The following is a 24,510-nucleotide window of genomic DNA, read 5'->3' as shown; positions in this document are numbered from 1 at the left end:
TAACAAAGTCAATGTTAACAAACTGCTAACACAGAGACCACTAAGGTGGATTCTACCTTACTATTTAAGAGGAGTCACCAGATATTTTATTTGAATTTACTGGATGAAATGGGGGAGATAAAAACACATACAGTACATTGCTATAGACAAAATCCAAAATAAATTTTAAAAAAATAATAATAATAAATCAACAACAATAAACAAAATTAAGGACAAAAAAAGGTAAGTGACAAAGTATGGACATCTAGGAAAAAAAACATTTCATGCTCGTACAAGATCAAAGACTAGTAGACACTTGGAAGAATTCAACAGAAACACATTGAAGTTAAGAGAAAAGTGGGAACAAAGAAAAATAAGTAGATTATTGCAACGTTATCATCAGAAGAAAATCCTTCTGGTGAAAAGCCAAGTAATGGTTCCAAAGGACATGTTCTATGTAATATCAGCAGTCGAAAGTTGAGATAAAAAAGAACCCTTTAAAATGTTAAAGAGGTCATCGCCAATGAAAACCGCCTATATACCATTAGTACGAATATAATATGGCTATGGATTCACATATTAAAGAAAGAAAACCATGAAGTCGCTGAATAACACAACAGGTGGATTTTATGAAGTATCAACAGGAGCAGTGAAGTAGGACCGAGAAGTAACAGTGATTACCGTTCATCCACTTTTGTGAAAACAAAAACTTTACCTCAGGACTGAAAAAAGAGCCTCAAGTTAACTTTAATTATAACTTGTTTACACTTATAATTTTACTACTTGTTTAAACTACACGTGTTAGTTAGAACTTTGAGCCTATGTTTCGTTTTCATATGTCAATATACCAAGACACAGAAATTTGCAATGCAAGAAAGGTGCACTTACCCTTATAAAAAAGACGGAGAAATCAACTTAATTTCCATTGACAATACAACAGGTTTAGAAAATTAGATTACGCACATACCAAGTGGCAACACTACCGAAAAGATAGATTATGCACATACCAAGTTGCAACACCAATGATTATAACAAAACGATCTCTGGATTGAAACTGGACATCAATTTGGTTTAGAAAATTAGATTATGCACATACCAAGTTGCAACACTAATGAAAAGATAGATTATGCACATACCAATGATTATAACAAAACGATCTTTGGATTGAAACTGGACATCAACTTGGTAGACTTTTAGAAAGAATTTGAGGGTATATCCAATGATGTAATGAGACATTATGGAATACCAACCAAATATGTACATGTATCTATCATTTTCTACATTCACAAAAGGATTACATACAGAGAACTTCATAGAGGGAATTAGAAACTACATACCAACATCCTTAGTAAGAACACGAGGGTTTGTTTGTCACTTTCCTTCTTTATATAAGCAATTAAGTGGACGAAGACAAAGAGCACAATAAACAAAGGAACAGAGTTGATTTTACTCTCAATGATCAACCCAACGATCATACCACGGTTTTAATGAATGTGGCCCAGCCTCAACGTTTCATCAGCAAACTGAATATTCAGGTCATTTTGGTTATTTTATTTAGTTTTAGTCTCTTCAGTCGAACTGTCAACCTATTTGTCAACCGTTTCGGATATATTTCTCAATAGAGATTTCCACTAATTTGACGGAACTTGCCTTAAACGAACGTAACTCAACGAAAATCGCCCTACCAGAACCTTTACCGACAGACCGTGAAGGACGGGGAACATTATCTATAATTAGTGCAGGTGAAAATAATGGAACCAATCATATCTATTTCACAGTTCATAACCTTTTTAGAGATCAACAGTATTAAATTTCATATTCTGTACAGCTTTCCTGATAAACAGATAAATGCAACATCATGGGCTGTTTCAGTGATTAAAAATAGGGAGGGTGGACGAGAGAAAAGGCGGGATACAAAGCTATAAATAGCTTGTTTTGTCCTAATTGTGCATAAAGTTAGCAAACTTTTCCAATGATAGTTTCCAAATCCCGCACTCCTACCGGCTACACCACTGCGAAAGTAAATGCAAAATGTCTAAATCACAGGTTCTTAGTCATAATCTAGAATTAGGTCGTTCAAATGCATACAGGCTTGAGTGTGTTAAATATACACACAATTTATTTGAACTTAAAAGTTTTGGATAGGTGTCATGTTTTGAAAGATTTTTCATTTAATTGGTTAAGTTGTATGGAATAAAGCGCATTTTTATGAAGCACGGGATACTTTGTCCCTTTCAATGACCTTATGCAAATTCTGAAATGCCGCTATAAGTCAATTTACTTATTATGTCACTTTTTAAACGTCCAATGGCGGGGCAATCGCCCGACATCATATCTCCAGACTTGAGATATAGTATTGAAAATAAATGTGTGTCAAAAGTTTTATTTATGATACATTTGAACAATAAGATTGTGATTGATTTATGGTATTTATACTGTCCCTGCATGTACAAACAACACAAAATTATGATTTGAAATACAACAAAGTAAACGCACAACCAGCCAGCTCTCCCTAAAATCAAAAGTATGTTCAGTGACGTGTTCAAAGTAAAAACTGTTCTATGTTTTGTTATTTGATTTGGCTTTTTGTTATACTACTATCTCTTTAGAGCTGTGTTTCATTCACAGTTGCTACTTTCCTATAAATACGACATATACACGTTTGTTAGTCTAAATTCCCAGATGCCTACATTACATGATTGTCCGAAAATAATTCACAACAAAATTTTTTTTCAAACTTCGATCTTTCTGAATGCTAAGTGTCCGCATGCGAGTAGCTAAATAAAAAATGCGCTTAATTTTAGCACGCAAATCTTTTTTTGGAATACTTCTACAATTTAGTTATGAGTATCATATCTGAATATACATATCCATGCAGATAATATAGTATAAACATATATCGTGTTTTCGTAATGCATTCCGGTGCGGATCAAAAGACAGTCGTACCGGGCGAACGCCAAATTTCCCCCAAAATTGGGAAGAGTAATTTAATTGGCATGAAATCTTGTCTACATCCAAATTTATGCAGCTAATTGTGACTCTTTTGTTTTGTTGATTTATTTTCAAGTAGTTCAACCTCATCAAAGCTGAACATTGTACTTTTTTGTTTCTCTTTAAACGTAACTATTTTCTAAAAAGATTCCGGTAACTATAAGGTATTCATTGTAAATTAAAAAATAATCATATTCGGGTGCAGATCATATATGTTTTTCGCCCAAAATGTAAAAACTTAAGTTATTTTCCCCTTGGTGACACCAACAGAGAAAAGAGGGAGAGAAAATATAATTTTCGGCGAAACAACCTGACAAATTCTTGAGAATTTACACATTTAGTTTATCTCCTTTATTCTGGTAATGTAATAAAATATAAGAAATATTTAAAAAGCTATTAGAAAAATAAACAAAGCTCAGAAATAATGGGCGACAATTAACATTTTAAAGTTTCCTGCCCTTCCATAATCCTAATGATACGTATTTCTTCGTAACCGACCGAACGGTACGTAGGATATTATCATCTCAATTTTCAGTCTAATAAATGAAAAGCCCAGTTTGTAGATACATTACATTAATTTTGATTATAATTCAATAAAATCGAAATTGAATATTACCTTAGTTTGAGCATAATTTCTACTATAATTGAGATCATTCAACATAACAAAACTGGCAATCCCTATTAGTAAGTCCGTTCGTTCTTCAATTTAGTGGAAATCTCTAATGATAAATTTGGATAAAAATCAATCAAAGATGGTTTGCAATTTCGTTTTTTTTCACACAGGCAAGTCGAAATTATGTACTTAAAATTATTATCAGCTGCATATAAATATCAGAGAAAAGAAAGCGATCGAAGTGTGGAATGGCGACTCAACTAGTTTGAAAAAACGCCACCTTGTAGGAAGGTTTCTGAAAAAAAAATTATTGGACTTAAAATACATCGTCTGTAATTTGGAGTTACAAATGCACCATTAAAAATTATTGACATCTTACTTACACATCTTGTTTGTCTACAATGAACAACAAATGACTTTATTACAGGCGAAGATAGGACAAAAGTTTTTAACTTGAAAAATACGATAAGAGGTTAATGAGGATTTTTTTTTATTTATACTTGTTTTTTATAGAATTAGAAATATGTCAAGAGTACTAGACGACTCCCTTTTGTGTAAGGCCGCTGGGAAGATAACTCAAAATATAAAGATATTGCAGTAAAATTACAAGATTAGGTAATAGCAGGTCTTCGGGGAACTCGTACCACATGTAACAAGAACGATTATTTGTAAAGCTGGATCTTTAATCTATTTTTTATATCATGTAAGTACAACAGGAAAAAAATTAACAAAAATACTTGTATGAACTATATTCAAAGAGACAAAACAAAATTTTTTCATACGTAACGAACCGAGCGCCAATCGAGGAGTTACAATATTGACACTAATATAGACTAAAAATTAATCGATCAATTCAAAGACGAAAAATGAAGAATTATTTCAGTCAATACTGAAATTAAAAATATAGTCCACTCATTAATATATAAATAAAGAGAAAGAACGTAATACTGTTTTCAAAACACGAAAACGCAATAGGAAATATGATACGAACGGGAGATATGAACAATTCACTTGACCCAAACTTAGATTCAACTCATCCATTAGAAAAATAAAACCAGTTTAAAGTTTTAAAACCCTGGCAAAACAAATAATATTCAATTGGCACATCGCGTCTAAATCCAGAAATGTTTATAAATAGAAGGAAATCAGCACCGAAAGCTAATCGATTTGATAAGATGTTTTTTTTTTTTTTAAAAGATTTATAAAGAACGTTGAATCTTGCGACATAAGACCCGTAATGATCAAAATCACATATCATAAGGCACTGTGTCTACAAATCCAATGTTATGAAGAAATATAAAGGGCCAGGATATTGAAAAAAAAAATAACTCAGTATTAGACGACGTTTACATCGTTAATGAAATAAACATTTTAATTGAAAACCTTGAAAAGGATTTAAACTCAAGCAGATTTGATCGACGCTTGTTATTGGTTATGTTCAAAATAAAAGTTAAAAGCTCAAGCATAGATAATTTGAATGTTAAAATGAAGGACAGAAGTAACGAAATTAGATAGCACGCCAGCTCTGGATCATGCGAAATGTGATTCATGGGTAAAAAGCCTACATATTTTTATTTTTGATATTTTGTTTGAAATGTCAGAAAAAAAAATTAACGTGTGTTTTTCATATAACCCGTGCTCTTAGAAGATAAAAATTATATAGAAGGCACTGTAAATTTCAAAATTAAGGGAGAAAACTCTCTAAATGGTGCTCAAGTACAATAGAATCTACATTCTTATCAATGTGGATTATCTCCTAAGAGCAGGCAGATTTGAATGAATAATTTCACATTTAATAGTATAGACCCATATAACAACTTAATTACAAGATCAAAAATATGTAGCCTTTTTGGGGGTGTATCACATTTTTCAGATTTTGCATGATTCTTACAAAGACAGCTACTTAAAATTTTAGAAGATAACCCAAAGTACTTATCGCCAATAAAGGATGATAGTGTGGCTAAACAAATTGCCTGCTTAAAAGAAATGAACTTTAAATAGAATACGAATATAAAGATATGCGCGCAAAAAATATTATTAAGAACAGAATAGCTTGAAGAAGGAGAATAATTTTCTTAAGTTCAGAAAAATGTCATCACATTAGAAAAAAAAACTACATTAAAATAAAAACACCAAAAGTGACTTTCACAATTGATTGGCCAGAAATTCTAAAGTTTGAACGTGAATTTTATAGCACTTTTATACTGTTATGAAATACAAGATGATCAGGTTTGCACTTATATCAATGCAACTTAATCAATATGTAAGATAGACAAGCAATGAAGTAAAAAATATGATGGTAATATCACAAAAGCAATGTTAAAAACATTGACAATTTAAAATCGGAAAAAGTCTAGGGCTAGACGGAATAAATATTAATTTTTACAAGTAACTTTTGCAATAAATTGGCAATCTGTTGGTGAAAATTTTAATATTTTTTGGGCAATAAATATATCAGATTTAAAAAATAATATACTTTGTTTTCGAAATTGGATTGACTGTTATATTTTTCATGTAAATGACGTTATAAACGAAAACAGAAAAGTTTGCGACAATAACATATTAGGCAGATTGAAAGATAAACAAAACTTGATCTTGGAAAAACCAACTTTAAAGAAAAATAATAAAGAAGTGGTTACGTCCTTTAACGACCGATCAGTCAAGAAAAACGGTAGCCAATATTCATGAAAACGTATTTACAGGTTACAAACATTCCAGGGTACCTTACAAGTGAAAGCTGTATCTGCATCTTTGCATATTGTCAATTAATTATTTTAATCAATTATTGTATTTATTGTGTATTGATTACAACATAAGATCAGCAAAAACGATATAGACGGAAAGGCAGAAAAAACGACCTCTAGCTCTTCTAGATTATAAATGATCTTTTTAACTTGCAAATCTATTACAGGTTTAATCGGTTACTACGTGTAGTATAATTATGGCATTTCGAACCGGAGGTTATAAATTATATAGGTCTTTTCGGATCGCTTATGTCCATTTTGTCTCTCTAAATATGGGCAATCATACATCATGAGGAAAATAAAAACAGGTGCAAGTGTACAAAATAGTTTATAAATATAATTTTCTGTTCTCACAATACAAAAAAATAACCTAAAAAAAAACAGTTTGCCCTTTTAATGTTGAACTGAATGTTTTATTTAGGAAACGAATAGTTACTATTCGGTTTACTATTAAAATAATCAGTTTATTTTAAATTTTTGTTAATAAATGTATTAAGCATTTGTATTCAAACTCGACCAATTATATGACCCCAATGACCTTCGGAAGGTCGTAATACTCTTCCATGTTGCCTTGGACCATTTGGTGCGTGTATTGAAAAAAAAATACATTACGAGTAAGAAGTGTAATAAAAAAGCGGATATTAGAAAAAAAATTCAATTACACTGACATGAATAAAACCATTTCAAATGACGAGAGTACGCCATTTAGTACTGAGCACATGTGAGTGTACAATATAATTTATATAAGTAGTTGTTATATATGTACATAATGTATCAAAGAGTAATCAAGGGAACCAAGGTTACAGTGGTAATCAAAGAGTAATCAAGGGAACCAAGGTTATAGCGGTAATCAAAAGAATGTAATCCAGGGACCAAGACCAGACATGAAAAACCGACATACACAACAAAGAACATAAAGTAACTAAAATCATACATACAAAGCAACAAAAGCGAATGCGCAACTTGGACTCCACTAAAACCTGAGAGCATGGACCAGGTTCACCGGTAGGTTAAGCGTCTTCTGCTTTTCTAGAACGTAGAAACACCCGCCCAGTTGTTCATAAAAAGTCAAGTCCGGGGTAGACGAAAGATGAAAGGACGGAGTTCTACTTTTGAGCCAAATGATAACTGCGCGGGGAAAAGGTGACTACTGTATTATTACTACGCCAATACAGTTATTTTTTTGGCGCTAGGAACTGGTAAAATATAAGTAAATTAGAATATAAGTAAGAAACATTCTCAGTATTTCAGTTGTTGTCTTCTTGATTTAACTATAATTAAATTTATTGAATAGAAGCACTTTAGCCTAAGATACACAGTCGTGTGTTGTGAGGCTTTGATTTGTTTTTTTTTAATATAAATTTTCGATTTTTTATTTTGAGTTATGAGACCTTCTGTTTTCGGAGTTGAAATAAAAAAAAAACCATTGAAGCAATGTCAACGAAACTTAGTTGGCGGATTGTTTATTTGTATTGATGTAAACCCCCCTTCAATTTTTACCCCCTTAACCCGAAGTGTATCAAACAGCCAATATATAGGGGTTGTAGTACTCGAATAAGGGAACAATCGACAGCCAATCGCTACTCGATTCCTAGAGATTGAAGTCGCTCACCGGGGCTCAAATGTTGGCGGTCGGGGCGATATTGACACAAAACCTGCATATTTATATTTACAACTACTTTTACCCCTATTAACCGTAGTGTATCAAACAGCCAATATTAAGGGGTTGTAGTACTCGAATAAGGCAACAACCGACAGCCAATTGCTACCCGATTCCTAGATATTGAAGTCGCTCACCGGGCTCAAATGTTGGCAGTCCGGGCGGTTTTGACACAAAACTTGCATATTTATGTTTGCAACGATTTTTACCTCCTTAAACCGAAGTGTATCAAACAACTACTATATCGGGGTTGTAGTACTCGAATAAGGAAACAATCGACAGTCAATCGCTACTCGATTCCTAGAGATTGAAGTCGTTCGACGGAGCTTAAATGTTGGCGGTCGGGGCGATTTTGACACAAAACTTGCAATTCAATTCCTAGAGATTGAAGTCGCTCGACGGGCTCAAATGTTGGCAGTCGGGGCGATTTTGACACAAAACCTGCATATTTATATTTGCAACGATTTTTACCTCCTTAAACCGAATTGTATCAAACAACTACTATATTGGTGTTGTAGTACTCGAATAAGGAAACAATCGACAGTCAATCGCTACTCGATTCCTTGAGATTGAAGTCGCTCGACGGAGCTTAAATGTTGGCGGTCGGGGCGATTTTGACACAAAACTTGCAATTCAATTCCTAGAGATTGAAGTCGCTCGACGGGCTCAAATGTTGGCAGTCGGGGCGATTTTGACACAAAACCTGCATATTTATATTTGCAACGATTTTTACCTCCTTAAACCGAATTGTATCAAACAACTACTATATCGGGGTTGTAGTACTCGAATAAGGCAACAAAGGACAGCCATTCGCTACTCGATTCCTTGAGATTGAAGTCGCTCGACGGGGTTTAAATGTTGGCGGTCGGGGCGATTTTGACACAAAACTTGCATATTTATATTTGCAACGATTTTTACCCCCCCCCCCCACTACCGTAACCCGAATTGTAAAAAACTGTCACTATATAGGGTTTGTAGTACTCGAATAAACATTTCTATATGTAATAAGTACCAAAAAATAGTTGATAGATAGATTGATTGTTGTGGATTAACGCCCGAGCAGCAATATATTAGCTATATTCAGGCGATGAACATGAAATGGATGATAAAATTATCATGAAATGATGATGATGAAATGAAAAAAATTAACGTGCGAGGAAGGTTGCCAAAACACGGTCCACTAGTATGGTTTGCGGTCAGGTTTTCCGCATTATAGCCTGACAGCCCCAGCGTGTAACACGCCAGGGTTACCCCATTCCACCACATGGGGCACAAATTATAGTTTTGTCACCTTTTACGACAAGCCTACGGCTTCTGCAGGCCTATTCTTTTGACACCCGGACCTGCACATGGAACAAAAATTAGTAGTAATATGCTAATTTAAGCTAAAAGCAAAATTATTACAGACTTACAGTACATTATTGGTAAATATCTATTATGGTAACACAATATGATATCTTCAAGTAGATAAGTAAAAAAAATTATTTATGTAACTTCTTTTTACTGACTTCCAAAGAGATTCAATTTTACTTCACCTAAAAGGTCCATGTGAGCCATCAAATTGTCATCACTTTACATCCATTATTGTTTGTCATTGATGCTCATTATTTGTTTTAAATATTCTCATCTGTAACCGCTCAATGAATTATAAAAAAAACAGTTGGGCACCAGAATGTCATTAAACTTTGCTTAGTCGTTGTACTGATGACATGAGAACATGAAAAAAATCCAAAGTTACCAAAGAGCTTCAGAAATAAGAAGGAAGGAAATACAGCTATGTCCACCCTTATATATATTTATGTTATCATGCTCCTAGACAATATTTCAACCATATTGTGATGATGAAATTTCTCTTTGTCTAGGTTAATAAATTAGCTGGTCTATCACCAGGTAACATAAGTATTAAAACTGCAAATTCATTGGACAAGAGGAAGAAAGACACACTTTTGTTTGTTGAAATCCAGAAATAAAGGGTTTGAAATAGGAAGAAAACGGTCCAAAAAGATAAATACAAGCAAATAATATTTGATTGATATATGTACTTTAACCCCGCACATTTCTTCAAGTCAAGAATATTTGGCCTCTGTATATCTTGTTTTTTACCTACAGATTATTTTTATTTTACTTGAGTAAATAGGGGAAGTATTTCGCTGTCCCTGTGTATAATGATGTTTTAGGACTACAAGCAGCCTGTGGTGTGAGCGTTTATTTATCGTTCATTGAATGCTTTTGAAGGTTTTATCCTTTCTATTTATTATTATTCTCTGTTCAGAGCTAATTCATTGTGCAAATTGAAATGTTCACAAATCACCTTCCATATCTTGCCAAAAACGGATATTTGGATAAGGAAACCAAAAGTGGCCTATTTATTGTTTTAGCTGAACCTGTTTAACTATACCGGTGCTTGTTGTAGAAAAAACATATTATAAAAAAAACATTGCCCCATACCCCATTCCACCATGTCCAATAGCCCCATTCCCCATAGCCCTATTCCCAATTGGCCCATCCCAAATACATCGCATTATTCCCTGTTGTCCAATCCTTTTTCCCCATTCCGAAAACAAAAATGAAAGTGAATGTTTTATCAAACATATATAATGCATTAAGATGCAAAAGGTTTCGATATTAGAATCTCGAAGCCGGGTTCGAAAATTACAGAAATCACGCGATACTTGAATCGTGTATTATTGCCAGTCCGAGCTGCATGTGAAATAATCATATAAAATATTCTTAAAAATATAGATAGATAAATGTATTAATTGTTAACAAATCTAATTATTAAAATGACTTTATAATGTATCTGAGAATATTCTTGCTTTATTCTAAATATAAAATTGGCTAAAATTAATTTCCTAGTTTACATTTTCAGTCAATTCCACAAAACAACTTATTTCTATTAATTGTATGGTTGTAAACAAATTCAATTTTATTAATGGATTGATATTAAAATGTAACAAAAAATGTCAAAATAAGCATCATATGTTTGGCTTTGACATTTATTTCAGTCCATTTATTCAAAAATGACAGATTTCTGCAAAATGTTTGGGTGCGAACAGTTTAATTTCAATAGTTGTCCAAATGTAATAAAATGGCTATACGGTTACCAGTAGCAACACTCATATTTCAGTCCAAAATCTTCAAAATGACATGTTTTTGTAAAAGTGTATTTATTCAAATACTTTTTATATACCTATCAGTCTAAAATTATTGTAAAGAATGTTAAAATTTTCAATATCAGTACTATGTTGATGATTGTAATACATATATTTCAAACCAAATTCTTAGAAATGAGATTTTTGTGCAAATTAGATGAATACGATCACTTGAATTCCCTTAATGGTCATATTATTATTTAAAATGTTAAATTTGTCAAAATAAGTATCGTATGTGTGGCTGTGACACATTAATTTCAGTCGAATTGCTACAAAAAAATATCATATTTCTGCAGATTGGTAGGGTGCGAACAATTTTAATTTCAATAATGGTCCAAAATTATTGTTTAAAATATCAAAAATGGATATATAAGTATCTGTTTGGTGTTTGAGACACACATATTTCAGTCAAAAATCTTCAAAATGACACATTTATGCACAGTGTATGTGTAGAAAACCCTTTTATGTACCTATTAGTATAAAAATTATTGTGAAAAAAGTTACAATTGTCAATATCAGTGTATTATGATGATGGTTGTACACATGTAGTACATGTACATATATTTCAAACCAAATTCTTGAAAATGAGATATTTTTGCAAATGATTGTGAAATTACCTTAATGATCTAATATTATTGTTTAGAATATTTAAATGGCATTATATGTCTGGCTGTGACACATTAATGTTAGTCCGTTTTCTAAAATAAAATATCATAATTCTGCAGATTGTAAGGGTGCAAACAATGGTCTGAAATTATTGTTTAAAATATAAAAAATGGCAATATTAGTATCCAGTTGGTAGCTTTAACACTCATATTTCAGTACAAAATCTCCAAAATGACATATTTTTGCAAAGTGTCTGTGTGCAAACACTTTTAATATACCTATTAGTCTAAAGTAGTCTAAAATCATTTTAAAGAATGTTAAAATTGTCAATGAGTAATCAAGGGAACCAAGGTTATAGCGGTAATCAAAAGAATGTAATCCATGGACAAAGACCAGACATGGAAAACAGACACACACAACAAAGAACATAAAGTAACTAAAATCATACATACAAAGTAACAAAAGTAAATGAGCAACTCGGACTGTATTAAAAACTGGGAGCATGGACAAGGTGCACCGGTAGGGTAAGCGTCTTCTTCTTTTCTAAAAACACCCGCCGAGTTGCTCATAAAAAGTAAAGTCCGGGGTAGACAAACGAGGAAAGACAAACTATGACCCGTTGAATAAATCAGTTTTCATGGTGCTGATGGATACATCATAACGATCCACGAGTTCATGATGACGACCATAAAACTGCTGTAGTGATGACTTCAATCTTGTAACAGCATAACCCTGTTCCAGAAGCCTATTTGTTAGAGTTCTAACATACGAAAAGTTTGCGTAGTTTCGGCAAGCTCTGGCATAACGTATGAGTTGTGAAATGAACACTCCATACGCAGGAGCCGAAGGAATGTTGCCACAGACGAAAGGAAAGTTGACAATTCTGAATTAAACGTCATCACGTTTGTCGTAACGTTTGACCAATAGTTTTCCTTTACCATCGATTTCTAAGTATAGGTCAAGATATGAGGCTGACTTCACAGTGTCTGTAGTATCCTTTATCTCAAGTTCTTTTGGGTAGATGCGATGTATCAAATCCCCGAAATTAGGATTGTTTAAAGATAATACGACATCTGTATAGCGGAAACTGAGATTAAAGGATTTAGATAAAAAAGAATTGAAGAAATGGGGATTTTCCGAAAAATCTGATGTGTCCTCAATTAAATAAAAATGTTCTAGTATTGCAATCTGTTGGTTCATGAAACTCTTAAAATAACGCCCTTTTTACAAACTGGCTGCTCCACTAAAACAGTTCAAAAGATCAATCAATCGCTAATGTTTTATCCGAGTATTACGTATTACTCTTAAAAAGTCCGAGAAACACGTCATTATATGGAACAAATTAAGATATAAATCTTTAGATCGTTTTGGAATTTAACAAAACAAATTTGACGGAAAACGCCTTGTTATGTATAAAGCTATTTCCATCTTTTCATTAGTATATCATAACTTTCTGCAATATAAAAACTGATTTGGTTAATATGTTAAAGTTTTCTTTTCCCCGTTCGTCTATCTTGGGCTTTACTTTTTTATGAGAAACTCGGTGGGTGTTTTTAGAAGATCTGTGGACGATTACCCTTCCGGTTTAGCTTGTCCATGCTCCCCGTTTTTTTTTAGTGGAATCCAAGTTGCTATAATTACTTTTGTTACTTTGTATTTATAGTTTTTGATAATTTCATTATCTTTGTTTTGTGCGTCTGACACAGAATAAAAATGTTTTCAATACTTTACAAATTTCCATTTCAACATTTCCTTAATTTGACCTGATATACATAATTCAACAATATAACTTACCAACGAATACATTGAGTATCATATATGTAAAACTACATATGGAATAACATTTTGATGATATGATCATATCAGTGAACACCTAACATGACTAGATGTCAGTCTTGGCAAGAATCAGACAAAGAGTGAACATAGAACATAGGCTTTTTGAATGTTGAAGTTATATATCAGCATCATGAAAAGCAAGAATATAAACACGAATTTCCATATCACTTTGGTAAATTGAGTTAAAAAAAAATTACAAGGGCAGATACCTCAGTCTCATTTTTAAATCCCCCCTCACAATAAAGTAAAAAATAATGACTAACCTCAGCCTTCGTTGGCGGTATGATACCTTAAATGGTACAGTTGCAAAGCAATTGGAGGGCAGAATGTTTTGGGGTTTTTTTTCCATATTTTCAGAGGTTGAATTTATTTATAAAAACAAATGGCAGTCGCCCTCCCCTATCTCCCATAAGGATTAAATTATCCTCTAACTTATTCAAAAATTACAGATTGCAAACCATTGGAATAAGGAAATATCAATAAAACAGGAATTTCTACAGCAGATAATGAATTTTATTTTATATTCATTTGGTTTTTAAAACTATTTTTTTCCTTTTTCCATTCCGTAACCTTATGTAACACGAAAAAGAATATCACAGCTAGATATAAAATGAAATAATCTCTTTGGAGTATGCAACCGTTTCCGAAATTTTCCATGAATATTTCCTGAAGCAGAGAAAACGTTTAAGGAATACATTGATAACGACTGTATGCATTAAATGATGAAAATTAATACTTTTCAATTTTTTTTTATTGATCTAGATGAGTGTTAATGTCTGATTTTCTTAATGCAGAACTTCAATGTTATGGCCTTTTCTGCTAATTACCGTACATATTTTGGTAAAGCTGATAGCTACTAATAGGGGACCATGCTGTTAAGATCACTTTGTGAATGTAGTGATGTATAGATACAATAGCGGAGGCCTATACCAAGTTCTGTATGTATGCTAAGCACTGAACAACGAATGATGTATACAAGCAGTGGGAATCGATGACAATTTGCAAAATATGATGACAGACCACTCCTGGAAACAATTGCATAGCGTGTATATACTGTGTATTGCGTACACAAATTATTTTTGATCAATCGATTCACCTAATGTATGAAATACATATTCACCGTTCGATAACGGAAGCCGTCCTAGCTGAAAAATTTGATTAGCCATCATGTAACAGTTCACACTTAACTACATCAGTTTTTTTTTTTTTTGGTTATAAGACAAACAAAAAAAAAACAGAAACAAAAAAACACACAAAGAAGGACATTAGTAATCAGAAAAAAGTATAGTTTTGCTCTCTGTTTGCACCGAGATCTACATTGTTTATTTATAAAGCACATATTGATTCTCACCCAAATGAAGAGTTTGCAGTTTTTTATCGGCCAAAATACTGACACGTCAGCAGTTGGGCAGTATAAATATGTCTTTATCCTTAAACGAAATTGCAAAACAAAATCGTGCATCAGAGAACAAAAATTATCCAAACACTCAGTGTTAATTAGTTGAATATTTTGCGTCCTGTAGTTAGATCTCATACGATAATAATTAATTATATAGTGGGTAGTTACTTTTCAGAATTATTACATAATTTGTACTTTTGAATTTTACCATCATAGCTTGACATTTTTCTCTTTAGGCACGATGCTCACGGCACAAACAAAAGACCTTATCAATGTTAAGCTACATTATATAGTAATATAGTAAAGGTGACCGTAAAAGATTAAAGGTATGTAGACGGTGTACATGTGGTGACCATTGTCTCACTTTTAAATTGTTATAGAGTCAAACGAGTTGGAATGGCTTTAAGAGTAATGATTTACGTTTTTATTTTTAAGAATATCTAACACCATATTATAATATATAGAATCATAATGTTCCTATAACCAAAACATGGTGAAAAATGCTATAAACAGTAGAATTATCGAATATGAAAAACAAATAAGCAATATGTTGTCTTGCAGTACATTTCCCCTGTGGTAACAACACGTGCATTATATAGCAAAAGTGAAAATACAAAGTATAGCATATACTGACCTTTTCCACAGATTTCGTTATAGTAGATTTCGGGGAAGAGAGAACATCGGCATTTTCCACCAACACATTGTTCTTTTTCCGAGCAAGTTTCATTTACAGTACAGCTTTTACCAGTATAGGAATAGGTTTCACCTTTCAAAGGAATAAAAAATATAAAAATAGATTATTGTACTCCCTCCTTTTTTTATTTTAAACTTAATAATATGAAAACCATGGGTAGTTCAAATTGGTATATTCTTTGTAGAAATACAGTGCAGGATAATAAGCAGTATTTACGAATTAAATAAAATGTCGTTATATATAAACAGTATAACAGAGGAATAAGCATTGTATGTTGAATATCGACATGTAGATAAAACAAATATTCAGACCTAAGGCAGATATAGTATTTTAACTCCATAAAATAAATTACTGTATAAATATTGAATTGGATATTTTGAAATAATTATCTCCATCTAGAAGTGACATGTTTTTGTGGGAGGTTGGAGTCCAAAAATCGAAGTAGAAACATAAACTTGTAAATGATTTTCATAAACAAATAATAAACTAAATCTGGAATTTCTTGATATCTCTCTGAGTTATGATGATAAAAATCTATATATGTTATGTTTAAACACATATTTAGATTTGATTGCGTATAATGTGTTTTGGGCATGCATGTTCGCTATTCGGGTACAACAAGAAGTAATTTACATAGGTTTTTTTTTTAAATTCTACCCATCTGCATTTTGTATACACATCACCTCAAAATGATTCTGTCCCAAATATAGTACTTGCATGCATCAACTGCAATATCATTTTGAATTTGAGCATGCTACTTTCTGCTATATGCTGGACATTTTTTATCACATGAATACAGAATTACGTTAGGTGTTCTAAGGACAATACAAAATGAAACAAATACAAAAAAAAAAACACGGGCAAATCTTGCATGACCATTATGTTTAATTTGTGTTATTCTATCAGGTTCATATGACCTAGTTTTTTTTTCAAGTGATTCTGGCCCATTCTACAAGTTTTTGTTGTCCGAGTTCTTCATTCACTTCTCTTTTTTTTACGTATTTTTTTAGATGTTTTATGTTCTTTGTTGAGTGCGTTTATTATCCCTGTCTGGTCTTTGTCCCCTGATTTCATTTTTCTTATTTTCGGTAGAATATAGGTTGCCTTGAATAATCTTTCCTAATGATACCACATTTATTTCAAAATTGCTTTTTACAATTTGCGTTATGATTCTAAGCATATCCTGATTTTTTTATATTAACTTCAGTTACGTGTCTAATAACAAACAACTAGTTGGATAGCAATGCATAAAACAAAGAAATGTAAGAAAAATACTAACAAGGTATAAATCTACAAGACACTAAAAAGATATGCATATACCATCAATTATATATTCAAAAATAGCTGAAGGTCCTCATTTTTTTTTATTTTCTGAATGTACTCTAAATCTTTGATTAAACTTTCTCACAAAAAATAAATAAATAAATATGTCAGTTGATTTTTTTTCTTTGTTCTGATACATAATATGATTATTACGGTAAGAAAAAGTTTGTCAATTAACTATTTTGTATCCATCCAATAAAAGCTCAAGCATTTTTTTCATGTCAATTTTCACTTCCAACGTTCTATAAGGAATTGACAAAACATTTAGTGCGGTTCTTAGTTATTTAATATTTTGCAGTAGTTAGATGCATATAGATTATTCCATGTGTATTTTTTTCTTTGGTTGTACGCTACAGCAGTTCCAAGCGTAAAATTTACTGTCCTTTAGAGAAAAGGAAATAAATTTGTATATTTTTTTCTAGGATCAAAACTTCTAACTCATTTATTTACACTGATAGGTCTTTTCATAGATATAAGTAAATCGTACAACGTTTGTTTTAGGGGGGGATTGTTTACATCTTGTATACAACATTTATTTTTCCTTTCGTTTACCCCGGACCTAAGTTTTTTTTAGCAACTCGGGGGTGATTCTAGAAAAGCAGTGGACGCTTATCCCAACCAGATTTTAGCGGAATCCGAGTTGCTCATTTCCTTTTGTTACTTTGTATGTATTACTTTAATTATTTAATGTTCTTTGTTGTGTATGTCTGTTTTTCATGTCTGGTCTTTGTCCCTCAATTACATTATATTGATTTCCGCTAGAATCTTTTCAGTAGTTTACATTTTAAACCAGTGATGTGGTATTGCTCTTTTTAAAGCAATAATTTTGATATCCAATTACTTCGATTTATTAATTTATTCTATAATTCTTTGATTTATAAATCCATTACCATCAATACAATAATTAACATATGTTTTAATGCAGTGTTCATAGAAAAGGATTCTATTGTTGAACAAAATGTTATATTTTTTCAAAATATGTGTTTTCTGACTTCCGTAAAATATCTTTGTTAGTTTTCCCCACATGCTAAAAATAAGGATTTAAAGACTTGTTTACAATTTCTGTTATCTTTTTTTTCTAAACCTTTGTTAAGTTTGATGAGTCAGTTACTTGTTTCAAATATCAACCATTTTCTCCAATCCTGTTGAAACACTTAAATAACATCATGGGCCAGTTTCACATTTCCCATTTGACCATTAGTTCTACCCTTGATGATTTTAAATAAATGAATTAATCGTTGAATTTCTTTTTACATATAGGTATTAATAATGTGTCGATTTAAAGATTTTAAGCTAGTAAAGTTAGACTCATTTTCCGCTACATATTGATAAGTTGTTCATTTTATCAATTTAACTATTCCAGTTAGATATGTTGCAACCATTTTTGCAGTAACCAAACTATCTTCAAATGCTTTAATTGGGTTATCTGTACAATAAATTTCTCTAAATTCGTTCCTTTATGTTTCTGATTTTCCGACCAAAAATCCATTTTTCTAATCGTTATCTTAAATCAACCAAGAAAATCATTCAAAAGTTTCTCTCTTATTCACTATCAATTCTACGTTTGTTTTCAAATAACAAAATAAAGTAGTATCATCAGCTAACTGGCATTGTTTGATAATTTGTGTACCACTATACTACTATCGAGTTTTATACTATAATCTTTCATATTGTAGTCTTAGTCCCTATCCCATTATTTTGACATACAAAACTAAATCAGATGTGAATTGAAAACTTCAGCAACAAATTTTTGATCGATAAGATATTTTTCTAACTCTCTTTACCGTTGATTTTTTCTAAACGTTATAACACAAAATATGTTTACCTGGACACTGGAATAAAGTTTAAGAAGCGGACCTTTGCCCACCTTTGTTAAAAAAAAACAGTTCTTAATTTCGTTCAGAATGTATGCAAAAAAAAAGAACAAATGAAAGCCTTTAAGCCTTCTGCTTCAATATATCGTGATCCACACTCTTCAGTGTAAAACTTTTAACCTATTAAATGCTTGTCAAAGCACGATAAGGAGTCATTTTGCGTCAAATTAGAAAGTCGAAACATTTTAGAAACAATATGTACAAGAAATACGATCCGTTCGATTTGTAAACACCCTTGCATCAAAATCTTGTTTAACCCAGGTTGAAAGAGTCCTCGTTTGCCATACTCAAAAAACTAAAAAAAAACCTAAAATTTGACATATGTTCAGAAGAAGGTAAGCTTTTATTAAGCTCCTACTTCCAACTGAATTTTAAAACAATCAAGCATTTCCATACCGATATTCTAAAATTTCCTATTTCTAAAGATTCCGTCACTCATATTTCTGAATGCAGATTCAAATACTTTTTTAGTAGAACATGTTGGTAATTTCATCCCAATTCACCAGGTATCTAACTCGCAAAACCTATATTCCAAATTCTAATGAATTTCTTGGCTGTTTTACCATGTTTACCGAGAATGTCATTTACGATATTCAGTGTACTTTATGTGGTCTAACATATGTTGGTGAAATTGAACACACTTTGTTAAACCGTTTGAATACATATCGTTACGATGTCAAGAACCCTAAATATCTGGCTCTTTACAATCGTGTAAATTAGCAAGGTCTTGACCAATGTTTGAATATGAAGGTTCGTTTCATCGAGAACAAATATCATATACCAGCATACAAACAGCCCTAATTTTAGTAGACCGTGCCGTGCCCATATTAAATTAATAGACATATTTAAAAGGAGGTATTTACAGTTTAAACGATAACACAAGTTTAGCTTTTTTTAAAAGTATTCCGTCTTTGTAGCATCTTACTGGGGCTAATAATACAATTAGTAATATCTAGTACTAGCTTCTTATTTTTATGTTTGAAATACATCATTGAAAATCTCGTTCTTTTACATGTTAAAAATTATTTTGGTAATGTTTGCTATATAAATATATGATTATTCATATTATCCCAATGTAAAGTTAGCTGTTTGAGCTCTATTATATAAAGTAAGTGTTCATTTGAAGCTTTAAAGTTGTGTTGATCTTCAATGTACAATGTATGACCTTTGAATATGAAGTCCAGTTTTTAACGTTGACCATATAGCTCCATAAAATGGATCATAATTTATACTAATACTGTATGAATGTTCTCAAAGTGTTATAGCAGTAAACATTTTCAGAGGTCTTTTTCAATGAATAAGTCAGAAGGAACTCCAAAGTATCGGGAGATCAAGAAAAGCAAAAATCTGGTGCTCTGTTTTTACGTTACCTTCGCAGTTCGACGAAAGGTTATTCGATGACAAATTAGTTGACCAATAGTGTTACATGTATAAAATGACAAATTAGGATCGTTGATTTTTATCCAATCGTTGTACACTATTGCCGACTTCCGTTTACAGGCACAGTTCAAAAGCACGGGAATAAAATGTATTGGATATTTATTTAGTCCAGGTTACATTGAGATAATTTTATTGGGTTATTTAACACCTATCTAAGAAATAAAGGTAACGACGGAAGCCGGTCTTATAACAGCATAATCACAATGATAATTTTGTCTAGTTTACAACAACCTTTATGGGGTAATTTATCAGAGAATTTTTTGTTCACTACTTTTCACCCTTCTGAAGGATTTTGCACTCGACGAAGAAGGTGTCGTCCCTCTTGCGATGAAATACAGAATTTCAAACATTTTTGACGTGGCAAAATTCTGTCTTTTTAATTTTGTTAAAATCTGATCCTCTTTACGATGAGAATGGCAAATTCAACCACATTTCTTTTTTCAACAAAGAAAAGGATCATGCTATTTACATCGGCAATATTTTTCACCATTAAGAGGAAATTTCAAAGATTTCACAACCAATCTATTCCTATTGTCTTTTACAGCTACATTAAGACAATAAGTGGTAAAATTTTCAACCATAAAAAGACATTGAACAACCTAAATATTGACGATACCTAAAGGCCCCTCTGGTATATGGCTTTTCTTCTTCTCTCTTTAATTAAAGTTCTTCTGGTCATGTCATTACTGGTAATTTGAATATCATTGGAAATTAACTCCTATGTAAGGTAGTTTTTATGGTCCAAAATTCGGAGAACCACAGCGCCCTACATGGAAACTTAATTTCAAAACCATGATTGATGTTAAATATTATGCCAGATCATGAATTAATCAAGTAACGGACCAAGAAGCCGAAATAGATTCCTTGACAAATTGGATAAGGGCCATCCGATTGTTGGTATGGAATCGCACTGAAAATCTCCGGAAATGTGTCAATAAAACACCCAAGTCCGTACACAACGATCATGAAGCCGTGGATTGTTTCTAAAGCTATTTTTCTGCTTTAACAATAATATAAGATATATTCACAAGTTTTACAAATAAATGAGCAATATCATTCGTGTTAAAAATACATATTTGAAGTTAATATTAATTATAATAATATGTGCATCGCCTGTCTGTTCTTTTTGTGTTGTATGATATGTACATATGTTTGACCTCATGTTACAATTATTATGTTTTTGAGTGTTATCAATAGAGTTTACAAGTTAACAAGGTAAAAGTTGCATGTATCATATGTAATCGAAAAATAAAAAAAATAAAATAAATGAATTCAAACAAGTTACCCAATCAGAATAACATGCAAAAACTTGAGTATATATGCTGCCTTATACTTTCAAGAAATGAATTATTATAAGAAGAATTAGTACCAAAGTCTTGGTAATTAAAATTTAATGTTTATGTGTGTGATTTAGGACAGTGTCAAGTGATTTTTAAATCAAATTATTTTTAATTGAACTTATTTAAATACGGGTACTCTCCTAGATTCAAGCCGAATTTGAATTTGCTTGATTGGCGCGATCTACATAAATTCATCGATACTGCATACTTTTCCTGTGAAACCTAGGCCACTAGCCTATAAAAACCAGGTGTTCTCGTTTTGGAAATCAGTATCACCTTATGACACTAAACGGATAAGTTAGGATCGCAGCACAGTCGTTGAAGCAATTTGTGCATGCGCTACAGACAGAGTGGGCTCACATTCCACGGCAGTTCATCCAATATCATATGCATTGATGGGGAGAAGGTGTCAAGCAGTGATTGATTCTAATGGTGGACGTACGCAACGTTTAATTGAAGTGACTGCGAACTTCAAAATGTGCAATGAACTGTGAGGAATTTGAAATTTGTTTTGACACTAAATCACATTGTTTATATAAAATACTTTTATTTTTTATCATTGGTGCGTTTCTTTTTTAAGGGTATACTAAAAACATAAGCAAAAAGAAAACAAAAAAGGTAAAAAACTCAAACCAAAAAATAAAACAATGCGAAAAACACAAAACAACACAAAACAAGACCAATAAAAAACCAAATCCGGTACCGATTAATTTTACTAGATTATGTCAATTGAGTTACATTTTATAGCTCCATGTTAGGTCATGGAATAACGCCTTAGGTTGCTTTTTTTGTTGTAAATGATAGTAAAAAAGATCGATCACTTAATATACCAAACTCAATCTTGATAATGTAGTGTTTGCTTGAAGTTCAATAGTTCAAGATAAAGTTAAATACTATATGTAGTACTCTCTGTAGAACCGTTCCAAATGTTAATGACATTAATGGATATATGTCTTAAGTCTGTCTGACCACTGTTATGTACACCTGTTATAAAGTTTAAGATAAGTTAATATTAAAACCATGTAACTGAATAGATGTTTCTATCAATATAGCAATGCTTCAGATAACATGTCCTTCAAAGAAGAAATTCTGTCATGATTTGCCGATAAATAAGACATTCCAACCTTTTTCACATTGCTAATATTAGTGAATACTTGTAAGTATTACACTTAACAATCCCCGTGCAGGTCCGGGTGTTAAAAGAATAGGCCTGCAGCAGCGCTAAGCTTGTCGTAAAAGGCGACCTAATAGTGCTCAGAACCCTAGCCTGGGGCTAGGACGCTCTGCCCACAGAGCAACTGGGATGTGTGCCCCAGGTGGTGGAATGGGGTACCCCTGGCGTGTTACATGCTGGGGTTGTCAGGCTATAATACGGAAAACCTGACCGCAAACCGTAGTGGTGCACCGTGTTGAGAAAAATGCCACGTTCCTCGCACGTTAACGAACCCTACTGTGGTATTCTCCCGGAGTAGGAACCATAGGGCTCCGCCACAGGAGGCTAAATTGCCCGACCCTACCCACCTCTCCCTATTTTCAGTGGCAACCACAATTTGTCGACCCCATTGTCTTGTGTCCCATTCCTTTTTCATTTCATCATCATTTCATGTTCATTTTATCATCAATTTCATGTTCATTGTCTGAATATAGCTGAAATATTGCTGCTCGGACGTTAAACCCCAACAAACAAACAAACACTTAACAAAGAAAAGAAAAAATATAAATATTAAAACCAGTAGTTTATTTCAATTATTCCCGACGCTTTCAAACAAATTATGACAGCAAAATGATATGTTTAAATAATAAAAACAGACGATCTAGAGTTGTTTTGAGAACTTCGAAAAGGTTTGGGCACTGAATTGACAAAATTGACTTTGTTTATGTAATGATTTAAATTGGTTTAGGTGGGTGCAGTCGATTCTATCGTTTCGTATAGATGAACAGAAGCAATTTTTTTGATAGGAAACCAATAAAGGATTTTTATACACATAACTACCAGATTAGACGGTATATTCGATCAAACTGTTCAGACAATCCCATTTATGAATAAAATGTAATTATCACTTTTATGTAACTCTTAACTCATATTTCCCTTTAAATGATTTATGACAATTAGCTATCCTTGCAGTAAGACCAATTTAAAACCATCTATACCTTACACAAAAACAGATAATCACATTATTTTTTATATGCAACTGGTATTCATTTAATGCTTTTAAGAGAGTCAACAATTCAATTGCAGACTATATTTTAGTGAAGCTGTAAATGATGGTAATTGTTTATGCTAAATGTTTTTATTCCGAGGGGACAGTAATAATTCTTTGCGGTGAATACGGTCTCTAAAGGGAAATATGGTAATATGAATAAAGCAGAGGACCAACTTCATGAACATGTTTGTTAATCGAACTTAAATCATGTGGAATAATGTTTACAAGGACGATGTTTACAAAATGCTTGAATTTCCAATGACGACATATTTGTCCAGTGTGGTGCACGTGTTTTTTAACAAGCAGTCAGGATTCAAATGGGAACAAGTTGTGCTCCTTCACTTGCTGACCTATTCCTTCACTTTTATAGCTGATCTGATCAGAAAAAAAAAAAATATAGTTTGGCTAGATCCTTCAATCTCAGTTTCCGCTGTGTAGATGACGTATTATCTTTAAACAATCCCAATTTCGGGGATTTGATACATCGCATCTACCCAAAAGAACTTGAGATAACGGATACTACAGACACTGTGAATTCAGCATCATATCTTGACCTGCACTTAGAAATCGATGGTAAAGGAAAACTATTGACCAAACTTAACGACAAACGTGATGACTTTCCTTTCATCTGTGGCAACATAATTTCGGCTCCTGC

At 32.3% G+C, this 24,510-nt stretch overlaps 1 protein-coding gene across 1 annotated transcript in view; it reads right to left on the bottom strand.

Moving 5' to 3' along the window:
* LOC148613643 (titin-like) overlaps positions 1–24,510 on the bottom strand; it is an 83,059-nt gene that overhangs the window by 41,239 nt on the left and 17,310 nt on the right. Inside the window, exon 2 of the mRNA XM_088587092.1 lies at positions 15,615–15,746. Coding sequence (XP_088443218.1) covers positions 15,615–15,746 — 132 coding nt within the window. The remainder of the gene's footprint in view (positions 1–15,614; positions 15,747–24,510) is intronic.

Source organism: Perna viridis, chromosome 6, assembly GCF_037379345.1.
Source record: "Perna viridis isolate PV_CMFRI_1.1 ecotype Kerala chromosome 6, ASM3737934v1, whole genome shotgun sequence".
In the NCBI taxonomy this organism is placed as follows: domain Eukaryota; kingdom Metazoa; phylum Mollusca; class Bivalvia; order Mytilida; family Mytilidae; genus Perna; species Perna viridis.
This window is presented reverse-complemented; position numbering and strand designations above follow the sequence as displayed.